The sequence below is a fragment of the Necator americanus genome, chromosome II, assembly GCF_031761385.1.
Source record: "Necator americanus strain Aroian chromosome II, whole genome shotgun sequence".
Classification (NCBI taxonomy): Eukaryota; Metazoa; Nematoda; class Chromadorea; order Rhabditida; family Ancylostomatidae; genus Necator; species Necator americanus.
In genome coordinates this window covers 4,878,077-4,903,869 of record NC_087372.1, presented here as the reverse complement: position 1 = coordinate 4,903,869, position 25,793 = coordinate 4,878,077, and the positions used below count along the sequence as shown (strand labels likewise).

Here is a 25,793-nt window from a genome sequence, read left to right as displayed (position 1 = left end):
TGGACAACTTACTTGTGGCTTACTCCTTCATTCTCGACCTAAGGATACTACCTTAACGAGCAATACGTAACAAAGTACAGTATAACATGAAGACAATCTCTTATCCATGAACTAATTACCTTTCCAATGTACAACCACCGTTCCAATGCTTTTCTCTTCGCTAATTTACTGAATTTGCTGCCATAAGTACATTGTGCATTTGTTCGTATAAATGCACCATGTGTTTTCAACACAGTAATCAAATATTTCGTTGATGAAATCTAGTATTTTGCTGTTTCCCCAGGATATATCTTTGTAGTGTCTAGGAAGGAGATTTCTATGCCGCAAGATACGGTTAGATGTTTTCTTTGGATTTTCTTTTAATCAATTGTTGCTTTTTAACCTTGCTTACATTATTTTATTATTTTCCCTTCTGAACGGTGGGTCAGTTCTGTCCTTTTCATCTTAAACATCCTTACTTACTTCAGGGGCATAGTCCTGTTTCAAGCGAAGACTCACCATCACGCTCCATATCGGCAATTAATGTGTGGGTTTTCTTAATGTTTCAAGTATTAGTATGATTCAGGGTTTTTTCTTTTCTTTTCTTCAGTCTTTGCGCGTGTTATTTCCAACTACTTCCCTGAAATAAATATTCAGGTTTGTTTAGAAGACGTTCTTCATCTGGCCCGAACTTAAATAAACTCAACTCTTATCCATTGCCTGAGTCTAGGAAGCACTCTGTGAGACCCAACTTTGTCATTTGGGTTTCTATTTGTAAAGTTCCACTTACTATGGAATAATGCTTGAATTTTTAGGGTAGTGAGGAAAGAGGCAGTGCCAATAGTTTAACTTTACAGTCACTTTACACTGCTAGATCCTCCCTGAGTAACATGTGAGTATTCGAATTTTTTTCCTGTAATTCACTTTTTTTCAAAATTTAAAGATTAGCATGAAGGAAATCCTGAATGCATGGGTTAGGAATTAGCATTCAGTTCCAACGGTTCTTCGCTTGGTTCCACAACGAACGAAGTTCCGAATGAAAGTGTACCAACGTGGAAAACATCAGTACGAAGGGTATGCTAGCTACTGCGTCATTAATTGTGTTTTTTTCTTTTCAGCGTACAACTTAACCAAGATCTCATTTCATCGCTTTAAAATAACTTTGTACAACGCTGTTTAAAGGATTGATTACTATTAAACTGGTATTAGATTCAGATTATTATCAAGTCATGAAGGACTATGAATAGTCTGACAAAAAAAATCCAAAATAAGTCTTTAATTGTCTATTTGGAGCTAAGTTGTCAATGTTGATTGTATCGTGTTTCGTTTTACTAAAACTACATCTTTACTCTTAACTATGACGTGCATAATAATTGCGACTATTTCGGTTATTTCATAACAATCACAGCTGCGGATGTTTTCTGACGACAACTGAATACGCACACTGTCGTTGCATTATACACGACATTTACAATTATTGTTCATATATGCAAAATTGATTAAAAACAGCCGATACTGATAAATTAACGACTTACGCGGATAGAAAAAAATTTAATTAGAATCGTGATGTTGGTCGTTCATAAGAATGCTCCTTAAATGCGACTACATTCCATGCTTGTCAACGCTGATGAGTAACGTTTACGGTGTCGAATTCATTTTTGCTAAGTGTTGAATTTGTATAGCCCAGTAGTTACGATCGCTACAGTCGTTCCATCAACAATCAATACCTGTCAAAATCGAAGTCTCCATCGCAAATATTCATCACCACCCATCAATAACAAGCACATATTGTGACATTTTTAAGTTTACCCTTTCAGTGTCTACAAACTTTTCCTCATCCAGTTAGACTGAACATTTATTTAGATTGTGAGTGTATTAAACTTGGTGCCAAAAGAAAAAAGTGATCTCGAAAAAGAAGAGGACCGAAAACTACGAGAAAAAGACATGTATCTCACTCGCCCAGCTATTTGCCGTCAACCGATTAAATGTACGTTCTTTCATATTATTTCCTTTCTTTTGAGTATGTTTTTAAAAAAGAAATTTTAAGCAATTTCCCGGTTTTGCATTTCACTAAGCGGTTGCGGCTTCCTTGGATCTTACCATTTTGGTGCAGTCAACTGCTTTTTAAAAAATGGAAAGGTTTGTTGCTATTGATGTCTTGGAGTTTTTTTTACCTTTTTTCTTTGTAATGAGGGGATTTTGTGGAATTGTTTGCGTAGTTCACAAAGTACTTCCTTAGTTCCGCTGCCGCTCAAAATTTCAACCAAATTTGCGCTTACAATTTTTTTTTGATCGGGCATTATAGTGTTGGGAGCATAGATGGGCTAGTCGGAACCGGTGCTCTGACCCCCTTCACTTTTGAACGGTTGGGGAAAGGACCTCCTTCACTTTTAAACGATTCGCAAAATTATCCGCTTCACTTTTGGACGCCTGGCGAAAGGATCCCCTTCACTTGAGCTGCACCCCATGAGCTAAACCCCCCTCACCTGAGGAGGGTCCGGCTCGACCCTATAGCACCTATGGTTGGGAGTAAAACGTCACTTACCATTCTTGTAGCAAACAGGATCACCATGGTGGTGAATTCTATGTAGGAAACTTGACTTTGTTATTCACTTCTATGCACACATTTCACCATGAATAAAATCGTTGAATGATACATTTCTTATAGATCTAGTAGAAGAATCTTTTCAAAAATCTCTTAGCTGACTAATCACGTGTGCTATACAAGTTTAATTACATTCACTAATCACATAATGTTGCTTTTCACTTTGCTAACATTTAAGCTAGAATTTACATTACTAATGATTACCGATTTCCCTTCTTCCAGCATGTCATATCTCGATTGGATAGAGTAAGTGGCGCTTCAGCTGGTAGTTTAGTTGCCTCACTTTTGGTACTTGCTCCGGACAAGTAAGTTACAGTCTTTTTTTTTCTCTTGCTTGCTTAAGAATGTTTTCTTTACAGTATTGGCACTTTTCTTCACTTAATCTAATTTGGTAACTGTTACATTCAATTTGATGGCTGAAAACTAAAACTCTGTTAGAGACCGTAGCGATACAAAATTCTTGTTGCACTTTTTCCATTGCATTTCATTGTTCACGTGTCAAATTCAAGCGCTCTCGACTTGACCCGCTCGATTTCTTTGATCTGTCCTGCATGTATCAATTTCTAACGAGATTGCTTCTTCTCAAGATTGTAATGAATCTATTCTTTTCCTACAATCTCGCGTGATAAACTGGCTACTTTTTCGTCATTGCATCTGACTAAATTTGCCGTTGCTTTCTCATTCCTTATTCGGTGCAAGGGAATTCAATAATTCATATTTGAAATACCCCTATGGTGGTTTGACGTTTCTTTGAAACCTTTCTTCTATTCGTACTACCTTCCTTATCCTATCTAATTCAGGCTCGATCAAGCTTTGAACGTTTTATTTGAATTAGGAGAAGAACTCATGAAGTTGAATTTTGGTGCACTTACTCCTGGCTACTGTTTAAATAAAAAATTAATCAAAGTGAGTATATTTCTAATGAATTTTTATTTATTCATAATCTGAAACTAAAGTCGAACGAAGTTGCGGTCACAACAAATGTGAATTTTTGTACCTTCGAAGAGCAGCAGTTCACTTTTCTCCCTTCTTGAAATTTTTGCTCACCATTGACCTCACTCATGAAGTCATCGTCACTCCTGTCGTCGGAGTAAGATCTTTGACAGTTTTCCAGACGAAACTTGAGGCTTTTGTGTTAGAATGTCTGTGTGTTAGGAAGTAGGACAGGTATCGAAAAATTCGCACATCGATCGGAAATTCAAAGTTTCACGTTGAAGTGTACTGTCATACATGCGGTAGTCGGAGCCGTTATTCTCACACCTTCACTTTCGGAAGTTTGTGGAAAGAATCCCCTCACTTTTTGATAGTTGGCAAAGGGACCCACTTCACTTTTGAACGGTTGGCGACGAGATCCTCATCTCTTGCCTTATACAAAACCAGTCTGAACGTCCGGCTAAAGCCGGACGTTCAGACTGGTTTTGTGTAAGGAACTAAATCCTAGAAATTGACTGGTAAGATCCCACTATAATAATTTTCCATTTAAAAATAAATGACTGCGGGATAGTTTACATTTGTTTCGATACGCTTTACTGAAATTGCCATCTCTGCTTTCTTTCAAGATTCCGACTATCGATAACATTCAGATTGTCGACGGTTTCTTGCCTCAGGACATTTCGCCTGCTCAGGAGAGGTTATACATATCAGTTACATTAAGAAAAGTATGTTCAGTTTTTTGGATCTTTCTTGTACATTTTTTCTCTAAAGAAATGAATAAAACATTTAGGAACGCAAAAATAAACTTATTTGTCGGTTTTCGAGCAGAGACCAATTACTGACGTGTCTGATGGCGAGTTGCTACATTCCTATGTACTCCATGGGTTATGCGGCGGAACCACCCAATATAAATGGTGAAGTGAGTGCTTTACTGTCATGAAAAGTGAAACGTTTCTTGCATTCTATGACGAAATTCCTCGGTTCCGATCTTATAATGCAAATCAGAACTTTTTTGTTTCAAAAATCCTTCCTTAGAGGAAATCTTTTACGTGGATTAGATTTGATTCTACTACGTTCAATTCTTTTCTTCTGATTTGCGGAATTATGAACCGATTGGCACGTGATTTCCCTTACGAGCGGAAGTATTGATTGAATGTTTTATTGTGATGTACATCCCATGTGTGGTTTAAAAAACACACCGCAGTTCTTGACTCAGTACAAGTAGAAATATGTAACTGTTTCACCTTTTCCAATAATTTCATGTTATAGTTCAGTGCTAGATTTTAAATCGTTTGTCACGCATATCAACTGATTTTTTGAGAATTTCAATTAAATACACATTCATTTGAATTTCTATGAAGGTAATAGATGTTCTCTCGTTACTGCTCATGAGAAAAAAATTTCAAGAACGTCCAGTGTTAAATTTCACTCCGTTATTTCAATTCGCTTTGTAAAGCACAATAATACCCAGACGATCGTTGAGCTTGTAAATATTTGTTTAAACGAATATATACATTTTCCGAGCACTGTGCTATGTAAATGTGGCATTAAGTGCTATGTAATGAGGCAATAATACGTGTTTTTGGTCCCTTCCTGTTGGGATCCACTCGTGCGTCCTAGCTTATTTTGCATTCTGATTCATTCCATTCTGAATCTGTTTTTCTTCGTATTGATGTTGTTAAACTGTTTTTAGGCTTGTATTGATGGAGGATACACGAATAATTTGCCAGATTTCGAGGACATTCGAACAATAACGGTGTCACCGTTCTCCGGTCATGCTGAAATCTCACCAAGGGACGAAGCAAATTTTTTTGACTGGAAAATGACCGTCAGTAACCAAATAATGAACGTAAGTTATTTGTTGCTTTTTAGACTTTTGAGTAAGTAAACATTCTCATCGTGTTTTACTTTTTAATATATGCCTTATCTAAGTAGATGATTCCCATTTGGAGTTGACTAGTTAGTCCATGACCGCACGCTTCAGAAAATAGCTTATAAATAACCTTTATTCTGGTTCAGGTTTATAGAGAAAGATGTTTAGGTCAACCTACAAAATATTGTTCGAGGAGCGCAAGCACTATTTCCTCCGTCAAGAACTGTACTACAAAGTTATTTTGATTTGGGCTATAAGGATACTCTTAAGTTCCTTATAAAACACGATATTGTGCAAAGGCCGGAAGGAACAGAAGTTTAGATCTTTAGCTACTATAGTTATTAATTTACGTGTTACTTGTATATAATACCATGGTCTCTAATTCCTTTACAATACTCTCAATGCTTTATGGGCACTGCCTCGGCTGCTCATCTTCATATTTTGTGGCAATAAGCACTTCTATGTATTTCATCGTGCCGTATTCTTTAAAATGGCGGTCACAACCGTTTCGCTAGAATGGCAGGAGTTCTATTCAGGTAATCTGCCAACTCTTTTACGCATAGTTAGTTACAGAGTCAGAGTTACATAATTTAAATCTAGTCGCATTATACGGCATTTCTTTGCAAATTTATTGTGGCTCTATATAAATTGCTGTTACTCAGAATTCCTTCAAGAATCACACTTGACTCTTCAATGTAAATCTAGCCTTTTTAAAATGTTTACAATGATATGTCACTTATTTATTAAATTATCTAATAAAACAATCACAACTACTTCAACACAGTATAAAAACACATCGGTAGGAAGAGAGAACACATATCATTGCATTAAATTACATCCACTATTTGAGTGAAGTGAATAGTTATGAAAAGAAAAATCATTCAGCAATGATCCAGTTCGTTACTAATACACAAGAAAACATATGATGCTATGAGCCCGAATGAAGTAACTGTAGTCAGAGGAGATGGGTGTAACGGCAAAGATTTGATTAAAAAAAAAAAGGATTCAAGAGGCAGTTCAAAGTTCGCTCTTGCCGGTCGCTTTTGATTTGTAGTAATTGAACGTGTTCGTAATCGCCAAACTTAACTGGTTGAATGACTCGTGGCCGTAAATGTAGATCAAACGCGCCAACGAGAACGGTTCACCACTTGCAAGGGCACCAGTCGCAGCCCATAACCCAGACACTGGCATTACACCGCGACCTGAATATTAGTAATAAGGTAAGCGTAAATAACAAGTATCACAAAAAAATATGACAACCTAATAACTGGTAAAACGTTGAATTTTTTCAATGCAGATTTAACGCTTGGAAAATGATGAGTGTGTTGTGTGTTGTGTTCTGGTTCATGGGGTACAGCGCAGGTGAGGTGGGTCCCTTAGACAACTGTCGAAAAGTGAAGTGGGTCCCGTTGCCAACAGTCCAAAGGTGAAGAGAGTCCTTTCTTCAGCAGTTCAAAAGTGAAGGAGGTTCTTTTCCCAATCGCCCAAAAATGAAGGGGGACGAAGCACCCAATCCTACTATCGCATGAATGGTTACAAGCGGCAAGATGCCTTAAGTAGTATCCATGGAATTTTGAAGCGATTTAAGTGGAAGTGTTACATGGATTAGTACAAGCTCTCAATGAGGAAGATTAATGTGCTGAAATTTCTACTCACGTAGTTTTAAAATGTTTGCAAACCCGTAGCTTCACGATTACAGCGCTGTAAGATCGGAATGGTAGTCGCTTTTCTAATATAAACCGAATACAAGAAAAAAAAATAGTGTAGCCCTTTGTGATCATCGAAAGCAAATTGTACGATGTGTTATAGGCAAGTCACGAACAATTAAAGTATGGCAACAATTTTTTTTAGAAACTGCATAATCAACTGATTATACAGAACTGATTGTGCTCTGTTTCACTGCCTAACAAAGATTACACTACTAGAGGATAAGTGCACATTTGAAAACATGAAACAACTGTTCTATACATTGTCTATTACAACATGTTGGTGCAAGGCATGCAACTATCAAGTTTTTGGAGATTACAAAATTTATTTCGGCTTATTTATCCATAAAATAATTCCAAATATCGCTTTTTTCTTTAACATAGCATGCTGTACGAAGGCAATACTATACTTTTAGTCAATACAATAATCGACGAAAAAAAAAGCAACGTCATAATCGGGTCAAGAAATTTGGTTGCATATGAAAAGTCCCCTGTGAATTATTTTCACAATGTTAGAAGTACAAGTTTGGAACAATCATACTACATTACTACGAGTAGTATGACCTTGAAAGGAAACTCACCGTAACAAACAGCATAGGTATCAGCGCCGAAAGAATAGATGTGCGATTCGAATTGCCCATGCCGGAAATTTCCTCCTTAACAAGTACAGCTTTTCGTGAGAAAAAATTCTCGAAGGTCTTCACAAGAAATTGAGAAGAAATAAGAAAACATAATTTAAAATCATTCAACTATCAATGAAACAGTCATCATCATATTCCTTACTTACATTATTCGTCCCCTAATCAGCACAATTCAAGATATTTAAGAATCAATGATAATCTCTGAAAAAAAATGTGCTGCAAAATTAGCAGTTTTACAAATTTCAGTGATGTTCATTTGTCGAAAGGTCGCGCACATGTTCGGCGGTTGGAGGTCAGCACTTGAAAACGCGTTTGAGACGAGAGCAGTAGCGACTAGCCATGGAAATTGCCAATGATTATAAGTGAACTTTACTCCCTCCATCTTCTTTCTCCTACCTGCACTGAAAGTTTCTTTGCTTGGCATATGTCCCAAGTCGGATAGACGAGTAATGGATCCGGTCAACACAGTGCAAGTGCTGTTACTCCAATGCATACCTGAGAAAGAAAATAGGGCGAACTAAGAAAAAGTTGAAAGAAACAGCATGTGAATTAACTAACCAATTCGCCCCGATGTTGGAAATGGAGTTCCGATTACACCAATGAATTCGGTGAGAGATGCATGCAGGAACAGTGCCTTCAGCTGCAGGCTACCAAGGGAAAGTGCCACCTAAAAATAATGGAATATTTGCATTTTAAAACAATAAAGGTACAGAAGAAACTAATTAGGGATCTCATTGTGGGAATAAAACTTACCCATGAAGTTTCTGCAGCTATTGCTGCCCCATAAGATCGGCGCAGATCAGTTGTCAAACGACTTACAGCTGATGCAACGTTATCTGCGCCTGAAATTGTAGTGGTGAGAAGTCTCCAAATGTTGGAAAAAATCTTCTCAAATAAAAATATAACAATTTTCTCTCAACAGAATTAATTTTGAATTGAAATCTGAGTGGAAAAAAGAGAAACTTCTTCATGACATAATTTGCGCCCAAGAAACATGATAGGATAGCGCTCTAAGAAAAAAAAAACGAACCTTGAGCTTTGCTAGCAATATTGCGGAATTCTTTCGGTGAAACATTGTACGATTTCCATCGCAACAAATATTGTACACAGCTGAATATTACGTATGCAATGACGATATTTCTGATGAGCCTCGAGAAAAGGAAACCCATAATGTCTAGGTCGCCGGTCACTTACTCTGAAATACTTTGGATATGGGTATGGACGGAATAAATACGTTCCGAGAATTTCACTAAATGAAAGAATGTTGTAATGGAAAGTGCGAACGACTGCTATTATTTGTATTGAATCACTGCAAATCACAGCAATCCTGCACCTTTTTTTGAACACCCACGAATCAATCTTAATCTGCAATAACGGAAGAGAATGTAGAAAACAGCAACGAATCCATACTTCTTCAAACATAAGAAATCAAACCAAATGGTGAATTACGGAAAGAAAAAGAAAAATCGTCCCCATCTACGTGAAGAAACGTCTACAAAAAACTACTCATAGCAAAAAGGAAATCTTACGGATATCGCAGTAGTGGACCTAGCAGTCATAAACACACTAGTGGACGCCACAATTCTGTAAGACTACAAAAACCCATCTTCTTAGTCTTATCAGCTAAGGTACGCTTGGAATGCGGAACCATACAGCAAAACCACCAACGTCAATGTTGGAAGAGTTTTGGGCGATGAAACGTAATTTCTGTCGACGGTAGTCCGCAGAAACTGCAATCACACGCGTCAAACGTTACAGGACCGACGAATGAATTTTCTCGAACATCCCTTCGATTCCCGGATTCGGTCCATATGCAGCGGGAAATCTTCTGTTGCTTCCATCGTTGGAGTGTGTTCTGCTTTCGTTTTGTCTGCTTTCATCTATACTCAGATTTCCATATATCTATTATTTCCCACGGGGCCCGCTCGTCCCTTCCTTCTGATGCTTCATGGCTAAATTTGTGGATATATTACTTGGCACAGCAGCAAACTCCCAATATGCTGAGATTTATGAACCTTGACCCTAAATGAGCCCATCTTTCGTGAGATATTTGGATTAAGTTCGGTCCCTTATTTTTCTTCCAGAGATTAGCGTAGATTCCCTACAAGTCATCGCTTTTTTTCTAATTTCATCTTACTTTTTTATTTTTTTTTTTAAATTTTCATCTTCGAAAGGTTATTTCTCCCTATCTTTATTTTGCCTTGTGCAAAAAAAAAGAGTTTTGACGTCTTTTTGTGTCAGAGCCATTTATCACTTCTTGATTTCTTTTTCGTGATGACATCATGGTAAACTATTTCATTTTCTTGATGACATTTCACTCTGAGTCATCTGGTTCATTTTCGAAATTCGAGTATCGGAGTTTTTCCAAAGCAAAAACCACTCTATTTACAGTCGGCGGTGAAATTCTTCAATCAGATGACCAGAACGCTTCTGTCGTCACGCTCTCTCTGTCCCTCTTCTTGTTCCCATTGCTTTTCCTCTTTTTTTTGTCTAGTGTTTTCGTACAAGTTTTCTATCCTGAGTTTGCAAATCCACAGCCATTTTTTTCTTATTGACTGAAAATAGTCTTAGAGTAATGTAAATGATGGTCGAGAATTTCAGACTCAGAAAATTTCTTGTATGGACTACTAGTAGCGCTTTAAATAATTTATTTTGGAAATGCCAACTCTTATCTTATATCACTTTTATCGTAGGTGTACTTCAACGGCTAGCAGGTCTCATTTATTGCCTGCCATACGCATCGCACGGCATAATGCCTATCGACTATTCGAAGTGGAAGGCGATTGAAGTGTCAGACGATGAGGATGACACTCATCCAAACATCGACACTCCATCACTTTTCAGGTTTCTCTTAATAAGATATCCCTTCTCGCGCTCGCGATAAAATTAAATAAAGTCCTCCTTAGATGGCGCCATCAAGCCCGCCTTGAGCGAATGGCTGAGAAGAAGCAGAAAAGGGAGGAAATTGAGAAGAACAGAACGACAAGTAACAATAGAATTGAGGCATGTTTTTTTTTCGATTCAATAATTCCAGTAACTTCTTTCTTCTTTTCATCGCTAAAAATTGAAACGTTTCTATGGAACTGACATCGTCGTCGCGTAAAGCTTGTTTGCTTAAATATTTTTTTTTTAATTGAGATTGATCAATCTTTATATGAGTGGACTAGAAACATTAATATTTGGATGAGGGATGAAAAAATGTTTTCAATGATATTTGACTGAAATTTCTCAAGTGTTTCTTTGCTAAGCTTTTAAATGTGGCAGACGGTTTACACCAGAACACTGCTAAAATACGTGCTACATATGTAGTGTTGCGTACGGTAACTACTCCTATCGGTTTAGTGGTCTCTCTCAGAGGTCGTAACATTGAACCCGTTAGCTACTTCTTTGGAAGGAAAATAGGCCTCTAACTTTATTTAAATCTAACGTTCTATTTAAATTTTGTCTTGTTCTTTGTAAGCTTCTTTGCCAATAGCACCACTTATCCGTAATCTGTAGCGTGTAGCACTGCTGACTAACTACCGCAAATGATACAGCCGTAAATTTCTTCCTTCCATATTATTTTACCTGTCCATATTGTACACAACTGGTATTTAGTACACTAAGCTTAACTGTGCATCCTGTTCTGGTTTTCTGTTCCTTTTTTATCTGTCCCTAACAAATATTCTTCCAGGAACTTGAGAAAAAACTACAATCTACTGACATTGGTGCCGACGAAAAAAGTAAACTGGAGAAAGAGCTAGCTGAAATCAAGGAACAAGAGGCGAAATGGCTTGCGAAGGAAAAAGAACTTGAAGTTAGAAGACAACTTTGGCACCTGCGAAAATTTTTTAGTCCCTTCGTCCTTTCTTTTATAAGAATTCTCAATTTTGAGGAACAAGAACGGCTCGAACCTTGGAATGTAGACACAATCGGTCACGAAGGATTCAGTTATTCACGAGTTAACAAGGTCTCTGACAAAAAAGTGGAACCACCGAAGCTATCAGATGAAGAAGATTCGAAGAGAATGGTATGTATTTTATACTTGTTTTACGATGCATCATTGTGTCTTAGTTTCATTGTTACAGACGAACTTTTTCGACAAAAATGAAAGCCTCATCCAAGAATACGGTAAACTTAGCTCTTTGGAGGATTCTGAGGCATTTATTTTGGAACATCCACATCTTGCCAGCGAGTATACGGCGAACTACCTCACCATTGATGCTCTGAATATGGCAATAGACCACAAGGTCGGTTACAAAAAATACTAATCTGATTTTTTTTTAGCACAAACACGATCATCAACCTCAGCATTGTTTCAGGAAGAGGAAATGAGTAATATTGCACGACAGTGCATTGTGATCCAATATCTGCTTGAACTTGCCAAGAACATGAACGCCATTCCGACAAATGTGAACATCATTAAAGCTTTCTTCAAGAAGTATGTTAGATATTCGTTCTATGTTGTGCTGTCCTCTTGCAATTCAGCTTTTGATGTTTAGGTTCCGCTCCGCAGATCCGCAATACCTCAAACTGTACACTGACGAAGTAGCGGCGTTTGAGGATCGACTGCGAAGACGTGCTAAAGAGAAAAGAGATGCTGCCTTAGCTGAATATGAGGCTGAGGAGAAGGTACATTTTGATATAACTGTGTTGATGGCCGAGGTATTCTCAAGGAATCTTTTTTGTAGCCTGTTTTTTCTATATGACGACGTTTCCCTTTTCTCCGAACTGTGACCATTTCTTGCTACGAAAACGTCAGATCGATAGAAATTTTAACTCATTACTTCCGCTCCTGATGCACTATCTGGAAATAAACGAAGCTTTCAGAGAATAGGAGATTTGTTTTCAGTTGTCACTTGTGACTTATTGAGAATCATTAAAATCTCATCAATACTTTACCAATAGTTTAATTAATTCATCGTGATGTGATACTTGTTTTCTTCTGCAAAGGTTCGTTAGGAGTTCTCCAAAGTTTTTGTGTTCCTTCCAAGTATACACCACAATGTTGCTGTCCTATCTCTTTTTAACAATTAATTAGTTAAAGAGTAGTTGTAAAAATAGCACTATCTCATCTCTCTTGCTTCGATCAATGTTTTCGATTTAGGAAAAACGCATCGCTGCCGCGCCCGGCGGTCTCGATCCTCAGGAAGTGTACGAATCGCTTCCTGAGGAGATGCGTGCAGCTTTTGACAGCCAGGATGTGTCAAAGTTGCAGGAGGTGGCATTGTCAATGGATAGAGAGGTATACAAAAATGTTAGATTTGTTTCCTGAATAAATTGGGATCGTTCATGTTTCTCGTAACAGGTGTTTTCTTATCATTTCCAACGCTGTATTGATTCTGGATTATGGGTACCTAACGCTTCGTCGGAAGAAGCTGAACATTCTGAACAGGCTGAAGAGGTAGTGTCATGCTTATCACAAGATTTTCTTTCAGCACATTTGTCAAAGTAACGTTATGACAAATTTAGGGTGCAACCACAAAAACTTAAACCGGAAAGAAGTTTGCCTTCGATGCCATCTGGATCCTCATATGTCAAATGTTTTGTAGATATTGCATAGATTAAATAACATTCGATCCCGTTGTGCTGGTGTTTTATCGACGTAATGCAAATAGCCAGTTGGGGACCTTTTGGCATGCAAAATCTCGAGTTTTATGCATATGGTACCTGTGACTGCGCTGATATTTTCCTCTTTTTTTCAGAACGTTCATTTGTTTTACGTGCATGAATTTATGTCTTTTATTTTATTTCTTTTTTTTTTTGCGCTCCCATGAACTAGTTCCTGCTATATCAAAATGTCCGTTGTATTTATTGAGTCAGTGTGAGTAAAAGTCTATTTTTTGCGATTGCATCAGGAAAATGTGTAACTGTTTTCTCCCTAAAATATGCTCCAAGTATTCGTGTGGTTTTTCTCGTCACTTGCAGTGATAAGATTCAGACAACTGAAATACTAAAAAGCTCTGTTTTATTCTTTTAACTCGTGAAATTATAAAATCATGACATAGTTTTGGTGAACGTTGAAACGCGGCGGCCAAATGTGAAATCGATTGGATTTTTTTTTCAAATTTTCATGTGGAACAATTTTCGCCTCTATGACAAGGCCATTTTCAACTTCACCGTCTACCTCTAGATTTAGCCTTTCGTAAGAGTTTTGTAAAAACTCTGTTTTTCATCAAGAAACAAATTTTGCTTTTTAAAATAAAGCGTCTATAGAGAAAAAAAAATCAGCAGAATCTACGGTAATTCAGTCATAGAATACTCAACGAAAAGGGAATGAAGAAGGATAATTTTTAGGTTCGAATGTTCTGTTGAGAAAATTGTGTTCGTAGCGCCATATTTCCCTTCTTTAAACGGAAACATTGAATTTTCCATGGCAGTCTCTGGAAAACGTCAATATGCATAGTGGAGTGATGTTGTTCAATTGCCTGAGTGACTGCCTGCTGCGATACCTAGGTGACATCTTCGACTAAGCTCTGCCAGCCGCTTATTAGCATATTCATTTGCAAGAGAGCAATGGATTTTGCATATTGGGGATTGAGCTGATTGCGGATTTCCGCTGCTTCCAAGTGATTTTATCTTACCAGGAACTATTTCGTGCTGTTTTCTAATTTGAAAACCGGTTTCCTCAATAAAGATTTATTTAATATCCACTAAAATTCAATAGAACTGAGATGAGGATACTCTGGTGAGGTACACGAATAGGGTCGGTCAATTCTCCATACAGCGTCATTTTCAACTATGGAAGTCACCGCCTAAAGAGCCGGTAGTACTTTTCCACGGCATTCACCGAATCCGATACGAATACAGTCCTTTTCGCAGTATCCGATGAGATTCACCTGAAGGAGGTATGTTAGCTTAACAGTAGACAGAAAGAAAGAAAGAAGAAGAAGAAAAAACTATATCGTTGGACAAATAAAATATCTGACTGAAACGGAGTAATGAAAATCCTAAAATAGCCCGTAGGAAAGAAACAGTATAGGATTTTCTTGAAAGAATAGCCGGAAGAGAAAAAGACATAAATCTCGCCCATCTTGTAACAGTAACACACAGCGCACAGTAAATCGCTTCAAATCTAAAACCATGTAAAATTGTTTGTTTTAAATCTCAACCACCTCTCATGACCATGATTCCACTTGGTTTCCAACAGATTATAGCATATCAGGATGATTTTAAGGTGTAATGCAGGACCCAGCCACATATCAGCTGGGTAGTTGAGACCAAAATTAGGAAAACCGAACGAGGTACGGAAGGGTGACGGGGTCGTAGGGTGGAGAGGAAGTAAAATGCTAGAGAAACAGATGAAAGTTTTCGAAATAAACGAGGAGCTGGGAAATGGAAGTGCAATCGTCCACGAACGTGTTCAACAGCGAGAATGCGACGTGTTGGGGGTTAAAGGCATCACCCCACGAATCTGAGGTGGTGCAGATTTCAGGTGGAGTATTCGTATATGGGATGGGAGACTACGGAGAGGGAGGTGATTCCGTCCATTTCTTGCTAATTGCCGTAAAAAACAGCCCGGAAGATGCGGCGCCGCACAAGACTGCCGCGCTCCAATAGAACCTCTTGTACAAAATGGTGCGCCAAAACGAATGAAGCCGTATCTTTCGGGCCGTTTTTTACGGCAATTAGGATGAAATGGACGGAATCACCCCCCTCTCCGTAGTCTCCCATCCTGTATACGAATACTCCACCTGAAATCTGCACCACCTCAGATTCGTGGTGTGATGCCTTTAAGGTGAGCAGCGGAGTGATGCATGCCCGATGCCTTGACATCTTTCTTGGTCACGCGTCGCGTGTAGCTTGGTTGAACACATTCGACGCCGACTGTGGACCACGAGTGCAGCATACCTATGAAAAACAAGAAAAAAAGCATTTCTAGAGAGAAAAGAATACTAGATACTGTGAAAAGCTAAGGGGAAGCAGTTAAATAACAAATACAACGATTGGATGATAGATGAAGGAATGATTTAGAAAGAAAAAAGAAAGAAACGTCAGGAACTAGTGGGGAGACCAGAATAGGATAATATTAAGGGAAATGAATTTGAAACCGAGACAAAAGAGAGACAAATTTGGCGCCTGTCCCTGCACCCATCCTCGGAAGGACGGCTGCGATGTACGTTCGATTAGGGTAGGGCAAAAATGAAGGAGGGTGCTTTGCGACCACCCAGGCAAGGACAAAAGAACAGCTGTCGCTGACTGCACGTACAGGTTAGGTGGATAATGCGTGAATAACAAATGGAAAGTGCTAAAAGTAGAAACAATCCTACCTCATCACCATCCTGTAAGAATTTCCTCGTTTGATCGCCAACAGGGACAGTTTTCGCTCCTCGCCACGATAACTCAAGCATTGAGCCATACGCACCTTCTTCCTAGGTGGAAACAGATTATGGTAGCGTTAAGATCTATGGGAGCGAATCTAGAATCTTCACAGAAGGAAAAGAAAAAGCTAAATGTAACACCTTATAATGTCTGTAACACCTTATAATTTACAAACTCTAGTAAATAACGTACAGGTCCTGAAACGGTCCCAGATCCCATCAAATCGCCAGGATTCACGTTACATCCGTTTACTGTGTGATGAGCCAGCTGTTGTTTTAGCGTCCAGTAAAGGTGCTAAAACAACAATTTGATCAATTAGGAATTAGAACTATTAGAAAAGTTTATACCAGTCAGTATTATGCAAATCAATGCCTATATTTTGCGCTATTTTGCACAATGAACTACGCTTCATATAAAATACGCATTTATATTCAAATTTAAACGTCTTATTAAAATTACTTTTATTATTGCTTGAAATTAATCATAGAATTATACCTTCAAAACAGTTTATTTACAGTAGTTTTTTTTTTGTATTCGTTATTGCCACATACTTTTTGGCTTGCCATTAATAAACAAATAAATAAATAAAAATTTCATTCGTTGAGGATGATCAAATGGAGCGTCATTTTGCGTCCACAGCACAATTTTCCTTTGGTTCTCTTCGAAACATTCGATGGAACAACAAAGTAACTTACCTTAAAACTAGTCTTGCAAACTGAATGATCTTCACCTCCTTCTGGCTTGATTGTCACTCCAAGGTTAATATCCAAGCTGTACGGATCAGAATGAACAAGGTAGCTCAATGGAGCAGGATCCTAGATTAGAAAAAAATGAAGAAGTGATTTTTCAGTGGTGTTAAAAATTCAGAATTTGGGAATTTTTCGTATACCTGTTCTGGATTTGGAACCATGTAGGGTCGCAATGCTTCCATAGAGACTACCCATGGTGAAATTGTGGTGCCGAAGGATTTGCCGAGGAAGGGACCTAGTGGGACGTACTCCCAAGCTTGAATGTCACGAGCTAAAAAAGCAAAAAATGACATGGAGTCGTAATTTTTTATTGACATTGCACCAGATAACACATGGGGCTGTGATTTTTTGGTGACAGATCCATAACTAGAGGAAGAAAGAACATAAGGGATAGAGGATAAAGTGTCCGGCGTCAGTCAATCCTCGTGGTATGCGCCACCGTGTTCAATTCAGAATCGTTGAGGTTTACGAACCCGTAACTAGCCGCTCACTGGCTTGCGGGGGCTAGCGATGCATCAAGTCAGTGTTTTTATCCACTCAGACGAGTCTGGTATTAGTTTATAGACCCCTGAGGTATGGAAGGATTGATTGGCACCAGAGAGGATTCGAACCTCTGATCGATCATGCAGCCACAGCGAAACCTTTTACCGACCGCGCTACACCGCCCCGAGAGGCCACATGGCATCCATGAATTCTATTAAAATCCTAATTCTATTCCATTACCGGAAGTATAATTGATCAAACAAACGCTTCATTACAGATGCTGATTCTTCTTTTTCAGAAAATTTGCCCAATCATATTCTTCCAGCCCAGGAAAAGAAACCACACCCCTCCCCCCGTTCCTCCTCCTCCCTCCAAAAAAAATTTTGAGCACCTGGGATTTAATCCGCTGATTGCAAGAGTTCAATAAGCTGAGTGGATTTGAATATGTGCGAAAAAAATCGTACAGAGCTACTATCCTCGTTATTTCCCTTATCTTTCATGTAGGAGAGAAAATAAGTTCACATACGCATAGCCTAGGGCAGGTGTAGTGTAGCGGTTAGAGGTTCCGCTTGCTGCATGATCAATCGGAGGTTCGAACCCGCCCTTGTGCTCACCAAGCCTTTCATCCCTCCGGAGCCGATAAATTGGTATCAGAATTGCTTGGGAGGACAAAAACACTGATTTGACACATCGGCTAGCCACACCACAGCCACCTACGTTACTGTATAGCTACACGTTCGTAAACCTCAAACGACTCTGAATTGAAGTAAACGTAGGGGCGCATCCCAAGCGGATTGATTAACGCCAGACACTTTATCTTTTATGCATAGTCTGGATCACCTACCGCTCCAGTCGTTCATCAAAACCATTCCAAAAATGTGATCCTCGGTCTTCTCTATTGGAATCGGTTGACCGAGTTGAGTTGCGGGCCCACCAACAAAGAATGCCATCTCGAGTTCGAAATCCAACAATCGTGAAGGCCCATAGGTGGGTTCAGTTGCTAAAAATTTCAGGATTTTTGGAGAACTATAATAAACTGCACCGAAAGCGTCTCTTGGTGCTCACCTCCTTCTGGTTTTAGTTGGCCACGTGGTCGACGGACCGGTGTGCCGGAGGCGATGATCGATGAGGCGCGACCGTGGTAGCCGACTGGTAACCATTTCCTGAACATTAAAACATTTAAGGCATCCTTTAATTACATCATTATGGTATTATTCAATACAATACAACAAGCGCTAAGTATCCTAAGATTTTAGATCCTGTAAGACTGTTCTCAGTTACTTTGAAATAATCCTTATACTTACCAGTTTGGCATCAGAGCGTTTTCCTTCCCACGAAACATGATCCCAACGTTGGTGGCATGGTAGATCGATGAATAGAAGTCAGTATAATCTCCTGAATAATTCAAAATTTCACTTTTTTTTCTCTTTTTTTTGACGTATTTCTAACCTTTCTCTCTCTTTCCTCACAAAAGGGCTAAGAGACCAGTGGAAAAGTGAATATATGTTAACGTTCACAATTAAAACAGACTTTTTTTAGTGTTTATTTAGTAGAACTCGGTAAAAAATGAATTTGAAACCTATGTTTACATTGTAGAAATCCAAAACTAAAGTAAAAATTAGAATGATTAGGATCAGAATTTCCTCTTCCTTCCTTTCCTTTTAAATCCTACCTATCTTCGCCGGCAAATGCATGACAGCGTCCTTTTGGCTGACAATAGCTTTCGGGCGTAATTCTGGATTTTCTTTCAGCGTTGGCACGTTATCGCTGAGAAGTTTCTGGATGGTAGAACGTGCTTCTATCCATGCTGCACGGGGCAAAGACATAAAGGCGTTGAGCGTTTCCTAAATAAAGAACTAGGGAACTAATCGATATCTATTGGATCATAGGTAGGATTTACATATTTTTGATCTGCGAATGGAAATATACAAGCGGTCTTTTCTCCTTATTAGAAACAACTACTTCTGAGAAAGATGCTTAGAAAAATTCAAAGAAATTCAACGGATGAACCTGCTTGAAGACATCCTGATGGTTTGTAAGAGCTGGCCCGTCGAAAAGATGAGCTACTGCGGACAAATCCAGGATCGATTCTCCTATAGCGACGCCAATTCTACGTTTTGGCTGTAAGGAACTTCAAAAATCATCAATTATTTGGAAACAACAGAATAAATTTTTAGTGTCACATTTATTCTAACTGGAGTTTCTTTTAAATTATTTTCAAATTCATCTATTTGTTACTTATTATCTTATTAATTATTCATTTATTCATCCTCAGCACGTATTTGGTTGATGTATAACTAATTGTGTGTTTTTCTTCTAATTTAAACTCGCGCTCAAAAAAAAAAGTTCAGCGTTATTTGACATGCTATTGGAAAGACCATTTGTTTCTCTTGAAGATGGTGTTTTTAGTTTTTAGGAATAGGAAACAAAAGTAAAATTAAAATGATTAAGACGAGAACTCACGTTGTCCTTAGTGGAAAATACGCCATAAGGACAATTTTGGATAGGAAAATCTGAACCTTCCGGTACGGGAATGAATGATTTCATGCCTGAAAAGAGAATCATTCAAGCGAATTAGTCCTGAAGCGAAATCCCCAAGAAAAACTCTTTGCGACAAAATTCACTGTCTTACGGGATTGAATGATTTCATAACAAAAAAAAAAAGACATATGTGCAGGAAAATTAGTCGTAATGCGAAATTTAAGAAAAAAAGCGACATAATCCACTATTTTCCTTATTGCACTTATTTTTACAAAAAATAAACCTCAAAAAACAACACTTATAAGGATATATGGGGAAAATTACTATAAAAGTGCGAATGAAACATCAAATTTCAATGCGGGATCAGTTCTGCTCTTTCACTTTCACTGCAATTTCTAGATTTCTTGGATATTTTGATGGAAAATCTTTGTTTTTGTCAAACACAACATATTTCATTCTGGAACGCACAACGAAGTGCACGAACATACTGGAAGAATCGATATCGGTCGGAGAAATAAGTGGAAACACGCTCGACATGACCTTTAGTTCACCAGAAGTGAATCGGCCGAAAAATTGAAAGAAACAGAGCAGAACAGAAGAAAAATTTTCACAGGGAACTTTTTAATTATCAGAAGATTCAAGTCTGAAATAGAACAAAAAGAATCACAATATTCTGATGAAAGAAGGAAAAGATGCAAGAAATTAAGGAATTATTGGTGATTTCTTAGAGCAACAAGCAAATCTGTTTGAAAAACATGATAGGGATCGAAGGATGATTGATTTTTCCAGCTAATACAACTAAGTAACAAAAAAAAAGCTAAAAGCAGACGCAATTTTTGAGCACAGTGGTTCTCAGAAAGTGGAACAAACGGATTTTTTTTGTTGAAAAAAATCCCTATTGATGATCAGCGACAGCGATAGAACCATCAAATTTGTTCGTTTTTGTTTAGGTGAACTTATTCCGGAAGAAAAGAAAAACTTTGGCACATAATAATTCCCTTCAATAGAAGCAAACCCCGTGTACACTAAATTGATGAGCATACGGTAGCTTTTAGGACTAAAACAAAAACAAAAAAACAACTAAATGGTTAGTTTTTGTTCTGTGCTATCAACAACGCGAATAGACGATCACAAAAAAAGGTTCGAGGTCATTCGATCTGCGCTGCGTTGCGCTGAATCGAGAAACGATTGTCCATGACAGCGATAACGTACGAGTGTAATGGCCACAAAATCGGATGATAAGGTAACGAGAAGAGGAACGCGTAGGTCAACGAATGTAAACATTACTTTGTGGGAACTAAGGATTAATTAGCGAAACGCAGCTTCCATGAACACTCAAATTTTGCCGGTCTTAATTAATTTAGACGGGTTGAACGCATTTATAGGCAAATATTCAAGAATTTTCCAGATAGAGAATCTATGAATTCTGTGTTTTGAAGGGTTTTTGTTTACTGTTTAGTCAAATTTTGCTCGCCCATGTTCCCTAGGAACTGTCACGCGTTATATTGTAAGGTACTCGACTGAGCTGGAATAGATTTATTGGCGATATTATTCTGATGATCGTATTATTATGTCTTCTTTTTATTACTACGATAATCAATAGACAGAATTACTGATGTCGACCGTTTCTGCTTTTCGGATTTTGGAGAGCAGGTATTTAGTGGATGTCGGATTGAAGAAGGAATTAGAGAGAAGATACTGCCTTTTTGTTTGTTGGTATTGAAGTTGTAACTGAGGCGACGATTCGATGAGGTGATAAGGTCTTGAAGTTCTGTAGCGATGAATCCTTGACAGTTTATTTTCCTACCCTATAGATTTCGTTCATCCGGTGGAATGTCTGCACTTCAATATCTGAAACGAATATCAATATGAAGATCCGTTACTGTTATGTGAAATAATCATAGACAACGAATGTAATATCTTCCGACCGTACTGTACATGGATAGTAGCAATGCTACATTTACGTTCTGAGTCCATGCAAGAAACGTATAAGCACTGGGAAGTTTTCTTCAAACAAAATAGTACAAAATTGAAGAGAAAAGCTTCTGAAAAAGTGGTTTTCTCTCAAATTTACTGTGTTTTTCCTGTTTTCCAACAAATTTTTCGAAAAAACAAACGTAAACACGTAAGTGTAAACACAACCGAGAAGCTTAAGAATACCGATAAGAGCTTAACATAAGCTTCAAACTCCAAAATTCAGAAATTGTGTAATTATATGTTAAATAATTTGTTATATATTATGTAATAATATCAAATCCTTCATTAGTATTATGTAAATAATTACAACACAACACAATACAAATACATTAATAAGTAGTAGTTAAATACTCATCGCAAATTTGATATTCAGAGATTCAGGACCGCGATACCATCATCGGTTTCATCGGGACAGAATCTTTTTCTTCCTTAAAGGCATCACTCCACGAATCTGAGGTGGTACGGATTTCACGTGGAGTATTCGTATACGGCTTAGTAGATTATGCCGTTTGCCGGAGAGGGGGGCGATTCTGTCCATTTCTTCGTAATTGCCGTAAAAAACGGCCCGGAATATACGGCCTCAGGCGTTCTGGCGCACTATTTTCTACGAGGAGTTCGACTGGAGCGCGCCAGTCCTGTGCGGCGCCGCATCTTCCGGGCCGTTTTTAACGACAATTAGGAAGAAATTGACGGAATCACCCCCCTCTCCATAGTCTCCCATCCCGTATACAAATACTCCACCTGAAATCTGCACCACCAGATTCGTGGGGTGATGCTTTAAAGTTTTATTTTTTTTTTCCTAATCTTTTACGGATTTCTGTTTTCAACTCCTTAATGACCTATGGATAGGAATTCGTCTGAGTTTTCGTAAACACAACACATGATCGTCTCTCTGCAAGACAAATGTATGATTGACTCTCTACCTCAAAATTACAGGGAATATTTGACAACTTTATTGTATGAATGGTAAAAGTGTCCTCTCTTTCATTATGGAACATTTCCGGATCACTCACGAATCACTGAAAATCGATTTTTATGATAGTTGTGAGATTGGCATCACTGCACTGAATCGGTTTCTCGGCAACTTATGGATTATTTCTGTTTTGAAGTCAAGGTTCACGAAACAAGCACAAAAGGCAGAACTGGACGCGTTGTTACCAAAATGCTCAGTGCTCGACAATACGAGTATAAAGGCGCTGCAAAGGACACCGTACAAAACCCTCCCGATAGGAGGACGGTACACCTTTTCACCTTTTTTCGACCATTCGAATAATTTCTTCGATATTTTCTTTTTCTAAGCTATTAAAACGAATGCTCATTCGCCACCCACTCCCAAAATTCCTTAGTTATCAAAGAGAAGATTTTTTTAGTTAATAATTCCATTTCAGAGAATGAAAAATATTTTATTCGTAACAGTTGTTGGAATCACAATGTCGATGACAACACCTACACCAAAAATGGTGCTGATGAAGAAGATCACAGAACTTGTCACCGAATTTCTCACCGATGATCAGCTTTCAAAGGTAAGTTGTCGAAAAATGCGGAATACTGTAATTATTACTGTAGAAATCCGTCCATCCGTAGGCGTTAAGAGTTCTGTCAGGGTTCATTAAATAAAAGTCACCACTAGAGATTACTGAAATTTCAAATTATTTATTTATTCAATTTTATGTGCGTTCAGCAAAATCACCAGGAAAAAAAATGTCAAAGATATATTGAAATCGTCTGAATTCACGAAAAAAAAATTGAAATTCTACCAGGACATACACCCTTACAGAAAATTCTGATAACTATTGAAAAGATGAGCCAAAACACTTAGCTTTGCAGAAAAATGAACAATTGAGCTCCCGTTAATGTGTCATAAGCTAAAGCCTTTCAATCTACTCACAAATTCTTACTACTTTGATAGAAATGAGAGTAAATTCACTAAAAAGTCATTAAATCATCACATTTACTAGAAGATTAAAGTAATTTGTTTGCGATGCTGTGTTGTTCTTTTTTTCTTCTCTACATTAGCATTATTTACATTTATTTACATTCTATTTACATTCACATTGCTATTTACACTGATATTTTTTTCGCATGATGATATTTTACTCTCGGTCCTTTAAACTTTTTCTTTATTGAAGTTTTCTATAAAAACTTTTCACAGGCAATCGATATCGCAGCTTTGGAAATCCATAATGGGAAACGTGCTGAAGAAATAATGTCAGGTAAGCTTATGGAGAGGAAAAAACCTTTTGTAACGCAATAATTCGCTCTAATGGATGAAAACCCCATATGTGTTAAGAAATCGTGGGCGTAAAAAAGATTTCCGGAGTATTCTGTGATTTTTTTAACAATAACACTGGCCATTATTCAGAGATACTTGACACCTGAACAATATAACTAATTACTACGTCAAGATAATTTTTAGTTTTTTTTTCAGAATTATACGATTATTTTACGAATGCACTCAATAAAGAACAGCTGAAGACATTAACGAAGGGATATAAGGGATTGGTTAAGGTTAATCAGTACCTTTTTGGTCTGCCCCTTATGGATTACTTCGAATCCCCTCGGTTCAGGATCTAGGTGACGAAGGTGCCGCAGGTGTTATGGAACGAGTGAAGAAAGTTGTCGCGTACGCAGTTACACCAGCAATGGAAACGGTAACATTTTACATTCGATGCTCAAAAATCACTTTTTGACGAGTTCCCTTCAGAAAATTTAGCCTCTTCAGATCAGTGAACAAGGAGAAACTCCTGATTTGGCGTACTTGGCAATGTCACGACAAATGACACCGGATTTTATGAAAATTGTCGCTGGACTTGTCCGAGATACACTAACACCAACTGAATGGAATAGCGTGAAGCTGAACTATGGAGCAATGTTTAAAATTTCGTCTGTTTTTCCTTCCTTTTTTCTTCTTACTTGCTTTTTTCCTTTCCGAATTTTTGACTCAATCGTTAAAAAAAGGGGGTATTCTATGTTCCCTTTGTCGAATTAAAAGAAATAACAAAATTAGAATTTTAGAATTTCCTTTTTAGAATTAAAAACAACAATTTCGTTCTCTGAAATCTAAAACATTTCGTCTTCGATTTTCTACAATCCTTCACCTTTTCTTCAAATTTCCAACGTCCCTCTTCCAAAATTTCCCCTAGATTTCAATTTATGCCACTGAAAACACCGTATGTTTTTCTATTTTTTTAGGATAATTCAACGTTCAATTCCCAAGGATAATTCAAATATCATAATATCATCATAATATCGAAAGTTTCAGTGAAAATCTACCGCAACCATGCATCACCAACTCAACTATATGGTAAATTTGGCAAAAAATGACGAAGATCTTTTCGATTCGAATTCGTACATTTCCTAAATACACTTTCTATTCATCTGATGATAAACATTGATATAAATGGATTTTCTTCAAGTTTACGGATACAAATTCAATTTATCGTATCATTTTTATTCAACGATCCTGTGACTCCTACAGATTTCATAGGCCAGAAACAGTATAAACACAAAGAGTTTCTATGGGGATTTTGAAGTTTTTGAAGTTTTTTTTTTACATATAACTAATGAGATCTACTACACTAATGTACGGATGCAAGCCTAGGGGGCACAAAATACGAACGTATCATGGGAGGAATGTAACTCGTATTCCCCAAGTGTACGAGTTTACATCATCACACTAGTTCTTCAGCGATACAGATGTTTGATGTATGAAAGTTTTGAAGTTTTTAGAGTTTTTTTTTTCATATAAGTTATAAGATCTACTACAATGATGTCCGAATGCACTCAGAGAGGAGTATTTTCAGCAGTTCACCGATGAAAAGAGCACGAATATATGAATGAGGGAGTATGTGCCAAGCAGAGGGAGACACGTGAGGTGGACTAGACTCGTCGCGCTCACCTCACCGAACATATTCAGCGTCGATTATATCTGGCAAGGATTCGAGTAGTACTGCCTAACGCTCAAACGTGGCCGAGTGTAGTCGGTAAGAGGCCCGCTGTGGCCACACAAGCCTGCCTTTCTTCCCTACGCGGGGGTCCAAATTTGTAAAAAATTGTACCAGACTA

General features: G+C 37.9%; 5 protein-coding genes across 7 annotated transcripts; 3 read left to right on the top strand and 2 right to left on the bottom strand.

The window, feature by feature from the left end:
* Nucleotides 1-318: 318 nt before the first annotated feature.
* On the top strand, nucleotides 319-5,711 carry RB195_016888 (uncharacterized protein; the record flags this gene model as incomplete). Its single annotated transcript, XM_064183627.1, has 13 exons — nucleotides 319-333; nucleotides 468-526; nucleotides 647-719; nucleotides 795-871; nucleotides 972-1,053; nucleotides 1,843-1,966; nucleotides 2,027-2,118; nucleotides 2,807-2,889; nucleotides 3,385-3,490; nucleotides 4,168-4,242; nucleotides 4,308-4,436; nucleotides 5,211-5,366; nucleotides 5,559-5,711. The coding sequence occupies 13 exons, from the start codon at nucleotides 319-321 to the stop codon at nucleotides 5,709-5,711; spliced, it is 1,224 nt and encodes a 407-aa protein (XP_064039508.1).
* A 307-nt stretch (nucleotides 5,712-6,018) lies between these two features.
* Nucleotides 6,019-8,906, bottom strand: RB195_016887 (uncharacterized protein; the record flags this gene model as incomplete). 2 transcript variants are annotated; one of them, XM_064183626.1, is made up of 7 exons in its annotated part: nucleotides 6,019-6,029; nucleotides 6,473-6,592; nucleotides 7,678-7,752; nucleotides 8,134-8,232; nucleotides 8,296-8,404; nucleotides 8,491-8,579; nucleotides 8,768-8,906. In XM_064183626.1, the coding sequence occupies 7 exons, from the start codon at nucleotides 8,904-8,906 to the stop codon at nucleotides 6,019-6,021; spliced, it is 642 nt and encodes a 213-aa protein (XP_064039507.1). The 2 variants fall into 2 exon arrangements, with proteins under 2 accessions (XP_064039507.1, XP_013307546.2); XM_013452092.2 differs by lacking the exon at nucleotides 6,019-6,029 and having other exon boundaries at nucleotides 6,408-6,592.
* A 1,583-nt stretch (nucleotides 8,907-10,489) lies between these two features.
* RB195_016886 (uncharacterized protein) lies at nucleotides 10,490-13,209 on the top strand (the record flags this gene model as incomplete). Its single annotated transcript, XM_064183625.1, has 10 exons — nucleotides 10,490-10,581; nucleotides 10,644-10,740; nucleotides 11,411-11,533; nucleotides 11,612-11,746; nucleotides 11,805-11,966; nucleotides 12,039-12,157; nucleotides 12,219-12,348; nucleotides 12,824-12,961; nucleotides 13,025-13,120; nucleotides 13,189-13,209. 10 exons carry the CDS (start codon nucleotides 10,490-10,492, stop codon nucleotides 13,207-13,209), a joined length of 1,113 nt encoding a protein of 370 aa, XP_064039506.1.
* A 1,262-nt stretch (nucleotides 13,210-14,471) lies between these two features.
* Nucleotides 14,472-19,817, bottom strand: RB195_016885 (uncharacterized protein; the record flags this gene model as incomplete). The annotated part of the gene is made up of 11 exons (XM_064183624.1): nucleotides 14,472-14,555; nucleotides 15,987-16,088; nucleotides 16,231-16,332; nucleotides 16,734-16,853; nucleotides 16,928-17,058; nucleotides 18,115-18,270; nucleotides 18,336-18,433; nucleotides 18,575-18,665; nucleotides 18,943-19,114; nucleotides 19,281-19,391; nucleotides 19,734-19,817. 11 exons carry the CDS (start codon nucleotides 19,815-19,817, stop codon nucleotides 14,472-14,474), a joined length of 1,251 nt encoding a protein of 416 aa, XP_064039505.1.
* Nucleotides 19,818-22,890: 3,073 nt separating this feature from the next.
* Nucleotides 22,891-25,036, top strand: RB195_016884 (uncharacterized protein; the record flags this gene model as incomplete). 2 transcript variants are annotated; one of them, XM_064183623.1, is made up of 7 exons in its annotated part: nucleotides 22,891-22,965; nucleotides 23,117-23,251; nucleotides 23,881-23,941; nucleotides 24,157-24,236; nucleotides 24,296-24,379; nucleotides 24,451-24,611; nucleotides 24,991-25,036. In XM_064183623.1, the coding sequence occupies 7 exons, from the start codon at nucleotides 22,891-22,893 to the stop codon at nucleotides 25,034-25,036; spliced, it is 642 nt and encodes a 213-aa protein (XP_064039503.1). The 2 variants fall into 2 exon arrangements, with proteins under 2 accessions (XP_064039503.1, XP_064039504.1); XM_064183622.1 differs by lacking the exon at nucleotides 22,891-22,965 and having other exon boundaries at nucleotides 23,120-23,251.
* Nucleotides 25,037-25,793: the final 757 nt, after the last annotated feature.